General features: G+C 34.8%; 4 protein-coding genes across 4 annotated transcripts; 1 reads left to right on the top strand and 3 right to left on the bottom strand.

The window, feature by feature from the left end:
• Positions 1-219: 219 nt before the first annotated feature.
• Positions 220-2,176, bottom strand: LOC112099174. Its single transcript, XM_024186287.1, has 5 exons — positions 2,171-2,176; positions 1,330-1,605; positions 1,049-1,228; positions 748-894; positions 220-516 (listed from the first exon to the last, which is right to left on the bottom strand). Exons 1-5 carry the CDS (start codon positions 2,174-2,176, stop codon positions 220-222), a joined length of 906 nt encoding a protein of 301 aa, XP_024042055.1.
• Positions 2,177-3,031: 855 nt separating this feature from the next.
• LOC18043677 (uncharacterized protein At1g26090, chloroplastic) lies at positions 3,032-5,795 on the bottom strand. Its single transcript, XM_024186055.1, has 7 exons — positions 5,566-5,795; positions 5,180-5,323; positions 5,018-5,092; positions 4,710-4,903; positions 4,456-4,627; positions 3,964-4,383; positions 3,032-3,356 (listed from the first exon to the last, which is right to left on the bottom strand). Exons 1-7 carry the CDS (start codon positions 5,776-5,778, stop codon positions 3,225-3,227), a joined length of 1,350 nt encoding a protein of 449 aa, XP_024041823.1. The 5' UTR covers positions 5,779-5,795; the 3' UTR covers positions 3,032-3,224.
• A 2,923-nt stretch (positions 5,796-8,718) lies between these two features.
• LOC18043676 (CLAVATA3/ESR (CLE)-related protein 12) lies at positions 8,719-9,206 on the bottom strand. Its single transcript, XM_006437683.2, has one exon. The coding sequence runs from the start codon at positions 9,132-9,134 to the stop codon at positions 8,760-8,762; it is 375 nt and encodes a 124-aa protein (XP_006437746.1). The 5' UTR covers positions 9,135-9,206; the 3' UTR covers positions 8,719-8,759.
• A 1,687-nt stretch (positions 9,207-10,893) lies between these two features.
• On the top strand, positions 10,894-14,374 carry LOC18043675 (coiled-coil domain-containing protein 130). Its single transcript, XM_006437682.2, has 7 exons — positions 10,894-11,002; positions 11,698-11,760; positions 11,863-11,942; positions 12,763-12,871; positions 13,200-13,359; positions 13,532-13,695; positions 13,780-14,374. The coding sequence occupies exons 1-7, from the start codon at positions 11,000-11,002 to the stop codon at positions 14,131-14,133; spliced, it is 933 nt and encodes a 310-aa protein (XP_006437745.1). The 5' UTR covers positions 10,894-10,999; the 3' UTR covers positions 14,134-14,374.
• Positions 14,375-17,652: the final 3,278 nt, after the last annotated feature.

Raw genomic sequence — 17,652 nt, 5'->3', positions numbered from 1 at the left:
GCAAAAATATTACTTAGATGTCAGGTTTGCATTTAATATTAGAAACCGCCCCTCACTTTGACACTTTGACAGACGACCAATTTGACCATTGAAAACAGGCAAAATGAGCTTGTTACCCCTTTCTTTCACAATAACATTGACCTGAATTTACTAATTTTGTTGTCACAATTGTGTTATTTGGATGTATGATCATTGACACAACATCATAGCAACGTAACATTAGGTGATGACGCTGGCAGCATCCATAAATTGTGCATCATTTTGCAATCGTTGCAGTGTCTCAACTGAAAGGCGAATTTCAATGTCCGCACTTGCTTTTTCTACTCGAGCAGACGTCGTCGCCTTCCCATTCCTCTTGCTCGCCGATCCACCTGTTACTGCAATAGGCTTTCCCCACCCAAAATCATTACCGTAAACGTCGAACCTTGGGGAATTACTTATAGCCGAAGCATTACTCCCGGTGCCATACTCTGTAAGAGGGTTAGTTGTCAGATTCCAAGTAGCTCCTTTACCTTTTCATCTGTGTACGTAGCAGCCATGTTGTTCATGTCCCACGCCAAATTTCCAAGTCCTTGCTCACCGACCTGACTCGCTTTCATTGTCACGTCCTGTCTGAACTATATTTCCAACGTATTCTTGTGGCAATTGTGGCTGTAGTCTTGTTCTAACACCTATTGACAAGAGGCAGTTAACATCTACTTCAGGATCAAGAGGTTGATTGCATGCAACTGATTAGCATAGATAAGCCGCAAGTGCTTGTGGTGAGGAAATTCTGTTGATGCCAGCCTCAGCTATTGCCTTTGCTTTTAACTTGACGATGATTTCCCTTGAGAAGTGAAAAACTCTCTGTTGCAGAGGTGGTACAGCAACCAAGCTGTTGTAATGACAGTTTTTCTTTGGGTATCAAAATAGGGCAGTCAATATTGCGAGGAAACCAACATTCAAGAACAGGGGGTGTAGATATAGATGTTGCTATAGAATCAAAGCTAAAGCCTCTGCGGATCTCAGACCAAGATTGAAAAAATTGCCAAATAGAGGTGCCATCTACAAGAGAAATGTTTGTGGAGCAAGCAAGAAAGATGCGATTCTTAAGCTTGGCTACTTGCACTTCAAGAAATGTCTTGGATGTACCCTCAATGTTCTTAACCCCATTTAGTAAGGAAAAAGAAGCCAATAACTTCAAGTACATAGATGGGTTCAAGGATATCAGCAACTGAAACTCCATCAGCTGCAACATGGACAAAGTCTACACCAGCAGTATTGCAATCTACGAAGAAGGAAATGGTGTTATCATGATGATGATAAGTGGTGGCAAAGCGACCTGCTAACGGGTACAATAAGTCTAGTGCACGTGAATGGGAAATTTTGAGGTGGTGGATCAAGATTATTTCCCCATTGCTTCTCTTGTGACGGGTAATTGTTTGGTCGGTGGAAGAGAAATCCCTTTCGGCTGTAAAATCGATGAAGGGATCGAAGATCCCATTGGAGGCATCTCAATCCTTGGGTTTGCCTCTTTGTGAGTTGCTGCAGTGACTGAACTCTTGGAGATGATCCTAATGCTGCCTTTACGTCTAGTAGTGAAGAAAATTCAACCAAGTTTTTCCTCTGTATGAATATGTTAACATTATAAAGATTTCACCACTTACTTCATCCCAATTACAGAACAATCACTCAAAACCATTGAAATGATTTGATTAATTCTTGGAAATTAATTTTCTTAATTTAAAAAAAATATGTCAACCGGATGATGAAACATTATGAATAGGATAAATCAAAATTTATCCCTTGGCAGAAGACTTATTTGCTCTTCAGTGCACATAGGTGTTCTAAATTTTGATCGATTTTGAAATATACAAGAGAATTGATTAATTTGGAGGTTTCGATCATTTTTCTTAATTTTGTTCATGCTCGTGATCACTGTCAGAAGTTTTGCGGTTCCACAGCAGATCCAATATTTTGGTTTAGATTCTCTTATTTGCCTGGTAAATAATAACCCTTATGTTCAAAGATTTATTAATGCGTACATAATATAATAATATTATGTAGGATCAAAATTTTCTTATGATTTGAAAAAAAAAAAAAAATAGTGACACAGAAGGTCACCTTCTAATTACTATCATTCTTAAAAAAATAGTGACACATGGCCGTCGCGCGTTTGCGGCACGTGCACCGGCATTCTTCGTGATTGTTGTTGACCGCTTCCATATTTGTATAGATCATGTAGTTTCCAATATATTTATGTCAGCAATGTCAACATTGAATGAAGTTTTACTGCCGGCGACGGAATAGCGGTGGTTCCGGTGGTAGAACAATGTCAACAATGAATTTTTCTAAATTTTCAAAACTTAAAATATTTTTCTATAATTTTGTTGTGGGGGTATATTTGACAATAAATATTTTAGTTGAGGACAATTTTGTATTTATTTATTTCATTTTTAATTTTAAAAAATTAAAACTTTTAAAACTTGTGTTGGGTTAAATAAATATCCGTTGGATAAAAATAATTATCAATATTCATCCATATCCATCTAAATATAATTTTAAAATATCTATTTCAAGATCCAAAAAATTTTGGATGGATATTATGGATATCCATTGTAGAGCGATCCAGTTGCCATCCCTAAGAAAGCGGCTATTGGCCAAGATTTATTTTCTGACATAGTTTTCTTTCGAGATAAAAAACTTTGATTGGCTAACCGCTAAAAACCTTCGTATCAAAACAAACACATTCTATTAGATCCTCTGCTAAAATTAGTTCATGCTAATTGCATACATTCATACGATTTGTTTCGACTAAATTTATAGCTTCTTTTACACCCGGGCTAAAAACATTTAGGTTTTTATTTTTATATTCTTATTATAGCAACTGTTTTAACCTTTTACAGCTTTAGAACCGGTTAACTTCAGGAGGGCATGTATTCTCTCATTACAGGTTTCCTTTAACCTATTATATTGCCAGAGCTCAGGGGAGGTAAGTGTTATTATCCCTTATAATTTTTGAGTTTGCCTACTCAGTTCTAAAGCTAAATTCTTCACCTTGTCAATACACACAATAATGCTTATTGTTTGTATTTCAATATACTGACCACTGATAACATCCGCTCTATATGCAGACTGCGCATTACAAGAAACACAGCTGATTACCTTATTTGTCAGCTGATAAGGCGACTCTGATGATAAGACATGCAAAGTGAAAAGGAGAATTTAGAACAGCGGTCTTTGCACTATCGCATTGTGACTATAAGATTCCTCTCGATGAATCTGGCACCTCCCACCTTTCCTTGAATTTGTGGTGGCAGATGGATTACTCGTCTTTGATCTCCTGCCTCCACCAACAACTCAGATCCTCCCCTATACTGCAATTTTCAGATGATGAAATAATCGTTGTCATATTAGTTGGTTCAAATTTCCACAAACTTTTAAACAAGAAGATGGTAGAATAACAACATAATATAGCTGACCTTCAAAATAGAAGATACTGAATGCAGACCAGCAAATTGAGCACAACGCATCAAATTCACTAATATATAGGTTGAATTCAGACACCTAGAGATGATATCTGATTGAAGCTTAAAAAAGATTGAGGCAATAATTCATTCTGTTCAAAGTATTATTCTGTTATTTCTTTGGAGGGCAATTGATTTGAAAAATGTTATATTGCCACTTCCTAGTTGTTCCAATTTGCAGATTATCATATAAGGATTAGTTCCAACTGTCAACTGTGGGAACAAATTGTTTGTTTGCTTTTAAATGCTTTATGTCGACTCAAAACCAAGATATTCGCATAGTCATGTGTTTTCTATTGAAGCACATAACTAGCATGGTCTCCTACATGCTTTTTAAGGAATTCAACTAGAAAAATTCTTATGCATACCTCATTAGTTACCAATGCCAATATCTACAGAACTGGGAGGAAAAAAAAATATATATGAGAGAGAGCAATCTTGAATTGACATGACGTACTTGGTATAACTTGATCTCTGACTTGTCAAAACCTGGCATAAGAAGTGTTACAGACTTCTTGGCAGCATCAAACTTTACTGACGACATTAAGCTACTACTACGCTTTGCTTGCAAAGAAAGAAGATCTCGAGCTTCTTTACCGGCTGGGTTCAGCATGATTGTATTCCAGTCTAGAGAGCTATCAGTTGGGAGATGTGGAAGGAAAGACAAAGGTAAGGGAGAAAAGTTCTTCCTGACTCTTTCTGCCGATTCTTCGTCTAAATGAGGAGAAGCAGTACAAATTGCTCCAGCAACCTGTGCACCAGCTTGGATTGTACAACCCCAATAACGTAATGCAGAATTCACAGACGTTCGATTATTTGAGTTCATTACAAGAAAGCAGCCAAATTTATGAGGTTCCGCAAGGGCTGAAGATCCTCTCTGCATGGCAAAGGCAATACATAACCTATCTGCATCAAAATTGTTGAGTTAGCAAATGGGAATAATAATTACCTCCAACATTCGGTCCATAGCATCCCATATCTCTGCGCTCGTATTCCCATTCAGAAGAGGCCTGCGGCCACTTATACTCAAGGCTTCATCTACAAGTTTCAGGAGTGAAGGAGCAGTCAATCTCCCAAGATCAGTCTTCTCAGCTACATTCCGCAAGTATTTCAAGTACAACCTGATCACATATGTGTTGTACATATTGTTCATTGTGCGAAGACACATACTATTGGAGAAACACAGAAATCAAATTTCCTAACCTTGCTTTACTGCTTACACCAATCATTCTTAGAGTTTCCTCAGGGCTGATACCGTCATATACTATTACATCAAAATTTTCTTTTTGGTGGTTCCTTTGGGCAAAATTCCCAAAGAACCCAACAAGTCTCTCCAATGCAAATGTTGAAAAAATAGAATCCATTCCAGGAAGCACTCCAAGCTCTTCTCCAACCACCTAAACTACAGTACATCCATAAATACATAATGATATTCTTTGCAGTCAAATTTTTAAAGGTTAACAGCACGTAAAATGATGTTGAGCCAGCATATAGAGATATTACATACCCACCCCTCCAAGAACTCCTTGGGTCATATTAAGACGAGCATCTGCCTGTTTCAGCCGATTGAGAGGTTCAAGAAACATCTGCAATCAACAGGTAAAAGGGAAGGAGAAACTAAGGCCACACAATCCAAGACTCCAAGGTGAAAATAACAAAACGAAAATCCACACCTTAGTCGTTTCAATTCTAACTGCCGAAAGATTGCTGTTGCATACAACAGGAGAATTTCCAATCTTGCAGTTCAAAATATACTCAGCAGTAGGATCTTGAGAATGTAACACCAAGCACGTACTAAGCCCGGCCATTGCATAATGCTGAACATCAAGATATAAATAATTTACTTTGACACACTAAGTTAAACCCAGATTAAGTTAAACGAACAATAAGCTTTTGGACACCTAATACAATCTTTCTTTTCCGCAAACCACATAGTTAGCAAACCAACTAAACAGAAAAGGTAAATGCCAATATGGAAACAGTGAGCTTTGAGCTCAAAGATGAAAGCTTTTGAATAGAAATGAAATAATCAAATCACGAAAAGATATAATATAATTACCTGTGCGGCGAATACGGCGGAGGTGGTCTTGCCGGAGCCACCTTTACCCAAAAAGGTAATCAATGTCGTTGATTTATCATTTTCATCAGTGCCCGCGTCGGAAGCCGAAATGGGCATGGCTCGAGGTCTTCTCGAGCGTGATTTTCTTCTACCTTTTAAATGATGGAAACTTGTAAGTGGAACTTGAGAAGAGACGACTGAAACTGACATCATTTTCTTCGGAGGACCGATGATTTACCTCTTTTGGTGCTGGTAGTACGACTTAGAAAATGCTAATTCTAGTAAAACGCACCGTTTAAAGGTACATCAAACGCAACGTTTTGATAAACTTCGTACTTCATAGACGGACACAGGCTCACGTGCGATGGGATGATGTTCGAAGTTCGAACTGATCACGGGCCCTTCAAATTTATATTTATTATGTTTTTGCCCCAATAAATATGATGCTATGACACCTGACACCTGCTATTGCTGTCCTTACTTGGAAACACATTTTTAACTGCTACATGAACGTAATTATCAAATTGAGAAAATGTTTAAAACAAATCATTGCATAAATATATGTGGGAACGTCGGCGAATCCTTTGTTTTGTTTGGTAGGGCTGTGAGAAAAAAGACATCTCTTCTGTTCACTTGCACGGTTGCACCTTTGGAAGTGGAGAGACATGATTGTATTAATTAATATGGGTGATACAACACATCATCAACAATTTTTAATTAGTTGGCAACCCATTGTTAATGGTGAGACTATTTGAATTCTTCCATTTTTTTTTCCTGCATCGAGCTTTTAATAAATATTTTTATTACATAGATATCTTTAAGTTAAATTATTATTGTAACCCAAGATTATAAATTTTAAAGTGTTTCTACTCTCTAAAATTTTTAAGTTTACACCCTTTTATCTTTTTTTGCTCTCTCGACAATTATTTTTCAACCTAATCTAATGTTGGGTTTTTTTTTTTTTAATTTTTGACATTCATTCTTATATTTTGCAAAACTTTTCTTAATTCAAGATTTCTTTCAATTAATTAGCCGTGTTTCTTAGTTTTTAATACAATAAAACGTGTGAAGCAATGCAGTCTATGAAACTTTAGCAATTAGATTTCCATTAAACAAAAAAAAAAAGTTAATTTGAAAAAGGTCTCTTCCGAAAGATCATAAGATTACGAATTTATTTTGAGTTATATTGATTGGTAGTAAAATTTTGATAATGAATCTATTAAATATATGAATTTATTGAATATTATAGTAGATTCAAATGGTGTCACTTATTATTAATTCTTATTACTAATTAGAAGTGATAAAACACGCTTCTTTTTAATTATGTAATTAATGGTGGGATACCGGGATTAGTTACACCTAGAGGATGTGAAACCTTACTGGGCCACAAGAATTAAGTGTCTTGATCATACATATTTTTGGCTTTTAATCTGAAAAGTAACTTGAAAAAGACATCCACATCATCTAATTATCACATGATGTTACATCCACTCTTTATTACCAAAAATTTAATCTGGGTAAAAATAATTTTTTATTATTATTTTTTTAAGTTTGGCATCATATTTTCAACTTTTTAATTCAAGAGAAATTTTTATCACGATGTTGATTGAATAGACAAGGAAATTTTTATCACGATGTTTAATCTTTCACTCTGCATATGCAAATACATTCTTTTTGTTGAATTTTTGACACACATATGTTTACATTTATAGGTTTTGTTGATCGATATGTGTTACAAAAATCAATGTAACCAACACTAAAATTTTTATCAAAGAACTAAAAGGCAAATCTATCTATTGCTCTCCTCAATCTGTGTACAATCATGTATAATGATGAATATGATTTTAAAATATGTATATATATATATATGAAAGCAGATTGTTGTCTTTATGGATCATGATCTTACTCTTACAATCAAATAATCAAGCAGCACCAAATATGGATATTGGCCGTTGATTCTTTCCCTTTGAATAATAGTGCTCATAAAACAAAGTTTCTGACTTGTCTTCTCGGCCTTGCATTTAAAGAAGAAGAGGTGTGCAACTGGGCAAATGAAATGATTGTAGGAGACCCCAATAATCCACCAAGAACGTAGGGGCAGGATATATGGCCTAAGCTTAGAAGGCAGGCCTAAATTGTACCCCAATTCAAGTAAAGGTCCTAAAAATTGGGGAGAGGAAAAAGGTTAGTGCTTTCTTAAAAAGGTAAAATCATTACCACAAAGAAATTATGAACTTTTTATATGATATTTGCTTAAATCTTGTAGCTGACACTAGCAATATAAAAGCCTTAAAAAATGATAACAATAATAATTATAAAATTGCGTTTTACAAATATCTAACAAGATTTTATTGAATGATTTTACATTCAAAGTGGTACAATAGAAAAAATTATTATGCGTTAAGTGAGATGAACATACTCACGTAATTCGCACGTCTATCCAATAAGATTTTGTCAAAAAGGTATTATTTTAACTTTAACCAATAGTTTTTTTTTTTTTAAAAAAAAAAAGAGAGAGTGAGAGAGAACTATATCTATATAATTTTTAGAGAAAAGTTGGCAAGTAGTAGGTATAATTAATTGATTAATGTTGTTGATTATGCTAAGCCTTAGACCCAAACGTCAACAGAAAAATGCCACGTGGCAGAAATCAATCACGTGCAGTGAACAGCACTAACCTTCAAAGGGAGCCAAGCTTTTGCTCTAATTACTAACTTCACATTAATAAATATCATAATGAGGTTAGCTAATTAAGCTAGCTGGTATTTTATAAGCTAATATATGTATACATGTCCTCTCAGTCTTAAGTTGTCTTGTGCCGTGCCGTCACAGTTACTCATGTTTCTTTAGAAATCGCATATATATATTTTTTTTTAGCGTAACAGTGATCTATAATTATTATTTTGATCCATGAAGCAAAAGCAGTATCATGATGCATGCCTTGTAAAATCGTAATAATGCTAAAAATTAAAACCTAAAAACACACTGCGTATTAACATTTTCGTGACTCTCTCAAGCTTAATTAGTTACAACACATGTATTATTATACAACATAATTAATCTGATCTATAAAAAATAAAAAATTTAAAAAAAAGAGGGAAAAAAAAAAAGAAAATTAATAACCATATATAGTTTCACTAACCAGTACTGCTTCTCTTTTTTTGGCTCTTTTTCCATTCGGCAGAGAAAATTTATCAATGGTGCAATGGATTAGGGCCAGTGGGTACAAGACGCTTTTCGACTCCGTAACGCGGATCAATCTCCGCACTTCCATGATCAGCAGCGGGGGCTGGTTGATGGTGATCTTTAGGCTGAAGCTCCTGGGATGGTGAAGATTTCTCATGATGTTTTTGAAATGGGGTGAAGTCGAATTTGCTTGCAAGAACTTTTCTATTAATCAAAGGGTATTTAGAAAGTGAATAATGGATAGTATTGCTGGTGGTGGTGGTGATGCTTTGTTTGGTGTTGGTGTTGATTTTGGACTTGAAATTGTACAACTCATGGAATAAAAACAAGAGAAGAGAGAGCCAAAGAGTGATGAAAATTAGATGTGAAAATCTCAAGGCCATGGAGAAAGAGTAGAAGAAGAGTTACAAAACGAAGCATGGAGCAAGAGAATATTATGAATCAAATGGACAAAATAAGAAATGTTGTAAAAAGGAGAGTTGAAATGTGTGTGTATTGGCCTGGCCTTTCATGTGAGACTTGAGAATGCTTTTAATGCTAATTTATTGATTGAGAAAGGTGAGAGAGAGAGAGAGAAAGAGAGAGAGAGGGAGCGGTAGGGGCTATTCCCAATGAAAGCTTCCTTAGAAATCAAGCAACATTAAGGGTCATTATAACAAATTTCAAACCTGGAATTATAATATGTTTGATTATGCTAATTATTGATAATAATCACTAGAATATATCTTTGACACATAGTAATAATGTATAATGTAATGTTATATAAACATTTTGTTAAGGTTTCTAGATGCTACAATGCGGTGAAAGAGGAAAGATCCATACTCGTTTGAGTGTATTGCACCTTAATGAATATGGTAGGGAATATGCAATCTACATTTTCAATGGACAAAGCAATGGATATGAACAGTTCGAGCACTAAGTTGGGGTCAAGAAACATACACCCTGTCACCCTCTATGGTTATACCACTGTTTCAAAAAGATAAGGGTCTGCAATTAATAACGAGGATCATTACAAAAGTGGCTATTATACAATACATTTTTTTAAATTGGTTCATTCTGCAAAATGAAGTATACATTCTACAACTGTTTCAAAAGTTAAGATGACTGCACTTCATTAGAAGGATTGGATTGGGGGTCATTATATAATGAGAATTCCATACATACTTTAAGCGAGCGATCCCAATTAGAGTCACTGGATTCAAATATAATAACTTATAAAAACTACACATGGTTTGTCCTATTACAGAATTTAAAATTGAAAAACAATAAGTCACTAAATTTGAAATTGAGATCCCATACTTTAATTAAAATACTTGATTTCTTATTAAATAATAACTATTGGATAGAAAACAACTTTTATAATATATTTAGAATGTTTGAACATTATGTAATAATGATTAATCTATTGGATCTTTACGAAAATAAAATCACAAGTAACGATATTAGATTCCTTCAAATAATTTCACCGGTCCCATTTTTCAATTTATTTTATTACTTTCTAGAATTACCCTTATTAAAAAAATATTATTTTTCACTTTATTTTATTTTTCGCCCACCACTTATTTTCATCAATGACTAGCTCACCACCGCCACAACCACATATCTTCTTCACTAGTAACCATCACCTCCACCAACATGAGATGAGTTTCAATATTAAAATTTTGTTAAATTGTATGAATCAGTGGTGGGTTTTTTTAATTATTGATAATATTAGTTCTATTTTTTTTGTGATATTCTAAGATTCTATATAAATTTCAATTTAAGATTTAATTAGAAGTTACTATTCAATTCAAATTGTGAATCAATTAAAAAAAAAAAGAGAAAAATGACCTATTGAGAACACGAAAGAGAAGAAATAATTTTTTAAAATTTTTTTCATAAGAATAATTTTAGGATAAATATCATTAATTAAAAAGTTGAGGCTAGTGATATAAAATGAGAAGGTTAAATTTGACTGCTCCAAAATCATTTTCAGTTTCTTACTCGGCCCAAAATGAAGACTCCAGATTGGGCCTCAAACGCCGCTCTTGAGCCGACCCACCAGCGGTGCGCTAACAGGAGAGCGAGCCGAGCCGACTTGCACATTACCACTAGCCGAAAAGGGTAGCGGTAACAAAAACGACTACGTTTAGGATAGTCAGCAATTAAAGGTGCTGAAACTAGAGCCTTGAAAAAAAAATTCGGTGGTGTGATCATCGATTCGAAACCAACCAAACGGCGATCTTGATCGTGCTATCTAGAAGAAGAAATGGTAAATAATTTATCTTCAAATTTGATTTTTTGTTTGATTTTTCTTCTTTCCTTTTGCTATGGTTAGGGTTCCGCATTAGTTTTTGTTTTTAACAATTAATTAATTGACTTACAACCCTAATTTCAATGAGATACAGTATGCGTTTGGTAGAGAAATTATTGGGTTCTAATGTTTTTTTTCCCCTGCTTTCTGTTATTTTTAGATTATGATTATTTGATTTTGCTTATGATTTAGAGAAAATTATCAATTCTGTGTCTTCTTAAATACAGTTAAATACCCAATTGATCATTAATGTTATGTGATTGAGCTAGTTTAAGCTCGGCTTGTTATCGATACCAGGAGTTAGAGCATGAGACTTTAGTGTGTGAAATGTTATAATTTTAGAAAATTTAGGCGGTGAATTCATGATAATAACAAAAGTACCAATATTTGCAATGAAGAGGGCTTATAGTTTAGAGTTTTGCAGGAAATAGTGTTGGGGTTGCTTCTTATGTACATTGTTTGTTTACTTTGGCACTGTTAACTGGTGTCCCAGATTTGAAATTTGGGGTTTGATGAATCATAATTGTTATGAGATTATGGTTCTTAATTTTTTTCCCTATTGGTTTACAAATGATGCTTTTATTTGCTGGTTTTCCTGCTTGGTGTCATCAATTTGTTAAGTTACTAAACTTGTTGTGTTTGTGTTTTTGCAGTCTTCTCTTGCAGCTGCTAGAGCAGATAATTTTTACTATCCTCCAGAATGGACCCCAAATCAGGTATGCAGATGCATGGTAACATAGAAGGCTCGAACTATGTTATTGTTGGACATGTTTTTGATGATTAGTATTATGTTGTTCTCACCTACTTTTGATTTTCAGGGTTCTTTGAACAAGTTTCATGGTCAACATGCTTTGAGGGAAAGAGCAAGAAAGTTAGATCAGGGAATTTTGATTATAAGGTATTGAATCTATATTACTTGGTATTTAATTTACAATTATGACTGAAAAAACATGACTTGGCATATGAAAAATTATAATGTTATGGTGATGTTTATGGACATAGCGTTCTGACATGGGAAGTGATAGAGTTCTGTTCATTTCTGCTGAAGCTACTGTTATTCAAATAGGCATATGGCAAGAAAAAATAGCATGTCCTAGAAATAAGGGTTCACAACCATAGTCTTGATTATGATCTCTCCATGGCTTCAAATCTTTGTCTAGATAAGCAGGTAAGTTTTGGTGAGAATGAGTATCTATGATCTTATCTATTTAATAGCTGCTAGGCGTTTTTTCAATGTATCATAAGTTAAGAACGGTAAGCTTTGTTGATCACTTATGAGGTTTGAAGCAGATCTATATAGTGTAGAAAATAGGCAAATTCCTCCCTGCAGAGGAGGTTTTTGGTAGACGTTATGAAACTTCTGATAGGTTTCTAATGGATTTTAGGAGAGCTTTATGAGCCATTCTTTTGCAACTTTTCAAACCAGTAGGTTTTGTTTGTGATTATGCTCACATGCACCATTAAGTTTATAAAAGCAGAAATGTAGGAAATGAGTTTGCAAAACTTTACTTGCTTTTTACTATTTCTTTATCTTTTTCAGCTTGTGATTTGTTGATTACGAAGATTGAAAATTAATAGAAATCCTATTACTTCTTGAAATTTCTTTTTCCTTGTTTATTCTATTAATCAATTGGTATGTAAAAGCCTATTTAAAATACTGCCCTGTTAAAGATTTTATTTCCTGGCTGCTAATTTCTATCATCTAACTGCATTTTCAGGTTTGAGATGCCTTTCAATATATGGTGCGGTGGATGCAATTCTATGATTGCAAAGGGTGTTCGTTTCAATGCTGAAAAGAAGCAAGTGGGAAATTATTACTCTACAAAGGTACGTTTTGCAGATTCTTCTGAGTGCTTAAAATTATGAATTGAAAATGTCATTTATGTTAAATATGTGTGTGTCTCTTGGGAGATAATAGTTGATGCTATCATTGGCGTAACATAAATTAATGTGTGGACACGCGCACTATCGGAAAAGGTTTTTGCCATGGCTCTTATCTATGCCAGCTGTATGCATTGATCTTGAAAGTTTCTTCTTCATACTACATTAATTACATTTGACTGTGTACTTCGGCTGGTATGATTGCTGGGTACAAGAATAAATCAATTATTTTATAAATTTCTTCTGGTAATAACAATGATATTGCTTCGTGCAGATATGGAGTTTTACGATGAAGTCTCCGTGCTGCAAACATCAGATTGTTATCCAGACAGATCCAAAGAATTGTGAGTATGTAATTATTAGTGGAGCTCAGCGAAAGACAGAGGAGTTTGACGTTGAGGATGCAGAGACTCTTGAACTCCCTGCAGATGAGGGTTAGTATCAGTTCCTTACTTACATATTTATTGGTATACGTCTTCTTGTTGATTTTTAAATGGTAGCATGGTAGTTTCAAGACAATGGCTTAAGCCATATACGGGGTGCTTGTCATTTCCTTCTGTTATTGTTTAGATGACATCTAACTCTCAACTCTATTCTGTCACACAGAAAGGGGTAAGCTTTCAGATCCATTTTATCGTCTTGAGCACCAGGAAGCTGACCTGCAGAAGAAGAAAGAAGCTGAGCCAAGACTGGTGCAAATTCAGAGAATATCTGATGGCAGGTTTTCAGACGACTATGCACTAAACAAGGCTCTCAGGGCCAAACTTAGAGTATGTTACTGAGCTTAAACCTAGTCCCTTGTTCATACATTTTTGAACCCTGTGCTGAGTGCTAACTTGCTCTTCATTTTTCAGTCTCAGAAGAAGAGAGTCACCGAAGAGGAGGCTGCTTCAAGAAAATTAGGCCTTGGCTTACGACTTCTTCCGTCGACTAAGGAAGATGCTTGTGCTGCTGCACATGTTAAGTTTTCTTCTAAGTTTGAAAAAAATAGAAAGGACAAGCGAGCTTTGATTAATGCTGCTTCGATCTTTTCTGGTTCCTCGATATCAAGTTCGAAACAACTGGAGCTAGAAGCCAAGAGAAGGAAAATCAATGCAGGTGCAGCGTCCAACATGCTGACTGGGGCATTTAAACCATCGTCATGGTCTCAGAGTTCTGTGCCCTCAAGCAGGCATAAGCGCAGTTCAGTTTCTGCTAGACAGTTCTAGCTGGCAAAACCAAGAATTTAGGGAAGTTCTTGTCATTTACAGTATAACCCTACATACTACCACCGCTTGTGATATATATTCTGCCTTTTGCTTTGGCTGCAAAGTGCATTGGACCATGTAAATACAGCATCTTATAATGTTTTGTTCTGTGTTATATTTTATAAAATTCTATTTTGAAAAACGAAATGTAGTAAGTGTGTAATCAAGGTTGAGTGGTAGACTGTTTTTGCCCGGCACCAAACTCTGTTGTCAGTTTATGTTCCTGTTTTGGTGATTTAATTGGCAATTAGGCACGGATGATCTTTTTCAACTTTCCGTACTGAAAATAACTCATGACCCCCCCTTGTCATTACATTTATTCCAGTGCCATCGTGTTTTTTCCTTTTGACGTTTTTAGCCATTTATGAAGCGGGAAAATATGTGTGTTACTGGTATCAAGTTCTTTTATTAAGCTTTCAGAAAGAAGTTGTTCTTTGCTACTTACGTCACTGTAAGAAACAGTAATCAATTTCGCAGAAAAAACACAACACTGGCTGTGGCATCAAGTCCAAGTCAATTTATGTAATGCATTAAATTTTAAAAACTAGAATCTTGTCTCGATGAAGAGCATTAAAATGTTTTGTTCTTATTCTTCCCAACAGCGCGTAACACAAACCCTATATTTCGGCTTATCTTTACTGTTTCAAAAAGAAAAAGAAAGAAGTAAAGCAGATGAGTTAGATCTTCAATTCTGCTGCGGGCAAGATTTTACATGTGCTGTGTTTAAACTTTAAATAACCTTGCATCGTAAGATTCATGAGCTTTGAACAACTGGTGGACACATTTATCATTGCTCATGTATATAAATTCAACTTCGACCCGTACCGCTAATAGGCATAGGCTACATATGCAGTCTACGAACACCTAACACTGCTAAAAGATCACGCAACTACTGAACCAAGACAAGCCAATAATCTAAGCAACCAACCTTATAAATAACAATAAGAGCCCCTCTTCTATCTGTCAAGTGTCAGTGATAATTATATTTTTTTCACTGCCAGTGCAAAGCCATGAAACAGCTTCTGCATTCTGCAATTCTTCTCTTAATTTCTCGCTCTCTCTTTTCCGGAATTATCGCTTCAACAGTGCAGCTCCATGTAATCATTTTAGTTTTTTTAAATGAGAGGATTATATTAATTTTTGTCTCATGAATAGTCACTTTCCTTAGCTTCTTTTCTCATTTTCTTTTGGTGTCTTTTATATGTCTGCTACTGAATAAAAAAATTGTACTATTAAAATCTTTCTCTTTTAGCTTCTTTTTTTTTTGAGGGCACAAATATGTATAACAGTGGTTGGCTCTTGTATTCTATTGTATGTTTTATAGGTTTGATCATTTGCTTATGCTGTTTATAGGTTTTATTATTTGCTTATCGTGTTTCTTCAAAAAATCAAGTAACCAACCAGTTATAGAACCATCTCTCTTTCAAGATCTTCAGGTTAGTACCTAATCCATCTCTCTCTCTCTCTCTCTCTCCATCTCTCTCTCTCTCTCTCTCTCTCTCTCTCTCTGTGGATTTCGTTTTCTTGAGCTTTTATCCCAAAAAAAAAAAAAAATTTGCTTGTTGCTCGGTTGCTTTCCTTCTTCTTGTTTACTTCTATTAGAAAATGCTATGCCCGTGTATTTAGACTCAAAAAAAAAGAAAAAAAAAGGTCACATCACCAGTTTGCAGCATAAGGGTCCCGCTGTTGAATTTTTAGCTGTGTTTTGTTTCGTAAAGACTTTTCCTATAGATTGAAATATATATATATATATATATATATATATATAGAAGATAATAAATACATGTATATGATAGCTTCAAAACCGATATAATATAGACCCTACAGAATATCATATTAATATATATCATGTACACTGAGGGGAACAGCACGTGTCAGCTGTGCGTCCATCCATTAAAAAAACCCCATAGAGTCAAGTATTTATTTATTTTGGTTTTACTACGTGTTTTTTTGTCATATTTTGACTAGCCAGCCATACTTCAATTTGATTAGCAGTAAAAGATATAAAAAGCTTAAAAAGTGGTGTATAATCATGGCCTGCGTTAATAATACTATCAGTCCATTACACAGAGAACTAAAGTTCTTATGCCTCTGATAAAATACGCATAGTACGAACGAAACTTGCATGTGCCGCATACGCCAGGTTTTACTTTTAATGTTAACTGCTGAGTGTTGAGTCTGTTGACTGCTGCAGCTTCCTGCTACTTCTTTAATTGTATCTTTCTGAAATTTTTCATTTTTAAGCCCAGTTTTTTGGTTGTCCCAATTGCATATTATACTAATAGTACTTAAACTAAATAAACATGGTATGTTTGTTCAAAAGTAGATTGATTAATTAATTACTAAACGTGTTATGTTCTTAATTTCTTTAAAATTCATTAAGTTTATGAGTGGTGGACGGTATCATATCTGAGAATTGAGAGATCTCTTCAATTCTTTCAAAAAGATCATGAAGCAAAAGCTTTATGTTTTACCCAATTTGTGTCGTTTATCTATTTATTGCATCAGTGTCAAAGTATGTGCATTACTGTTTGAGTTTTTAATTTGACTCTTTTAAGTTTGAACTTTGAAGTGGCTCCATGGACAGTCCACGGTAAGGTATCAAGGACAATAAGATTGTATCAGTCGGAGCTGCTGTAAGAGATCCAGTTGGGTGGACTTGTGCTGCTTGCATTGTTACAGCTGGATAGCTGACGGTTCCAGATAAGCTTAGCTTAGCCTTTAGTCTTCGTGCTACACGAGCATCATCGGTCTTACCAGGTAAACGAAACATCATTACAATCTTCCTCAATTTTCTCAACTTGTTTGGAGTGATTTTCAATATTGATTGGTCTTGTTAGTGCTTACTCGAGGTTAGAATTTAGATGCCAGCAAAACCCTATAGTAGCTATGCACAATAAATTTGAAATGATTGTACTATAATATCCGGATCAATATTTTAGTGGCAAATCAAAAGTTTAAATATCTTGTAAAACTGAACAAATCTTATAAAAGGTTTCTAGAAACTTATTATAGTAATATTATATGTAAGTGGAAAACTAGTAGTTATAGTTAGAATTTTGGCAGGCCACAACCAGACTAGAAATTTGTTTAAGAGTGAAAAAATAAACTAGACTAAAAGCTCAGGGAAGTTCATCCTAGAATCATCCTGAGGCTGGATTCTGCAAATGTTTTGAGTAATGAAGAGCATAGCTTAAATTTCTGAGGTCAGACATGGAAAATAACACCTTATAAGATTAGGGACCTAAAGAGGTTAGAGATAAACGTTTGAAACAACGCCAATAGTGGTGGCCATTGATGGTACTTGATAAAGGAGGATTTAGGGCCAAATCCTAAATCCAAATAAAATGGAGATGAAAAGTATTAGAGAGAAACCAAAGGAGATCGCAATAGAAAGAGCATTCTAATAACACTAATTATGACGAAGAGTCCTCAGAATCTGTGCTTGAGCTGTATTTATAGAAGTATACTTGAGGATGC

This window comes from Citrus clementina, unplaced genomic scaffold (assembly GCF_000493195.1).
Source record: "Citrus clementina cultivar Clemenules unplaced genomic scaffold, Citrus_clementina_v1.0 scaffold_4, whole genome shotgun sequence".
Classification (NCBI taxonomy): domain Eukaryota; kingdom Viridiplantae; phylum Streptophyta; class Magnoliopsida; order Sapindales; family Rutaceae; genus Citrus; species Citrus x clementina.
Note: the sequence above shows the minus strand (reverse complement) of the source record. Positions and strands in the feature narration are given on the sequence as shown.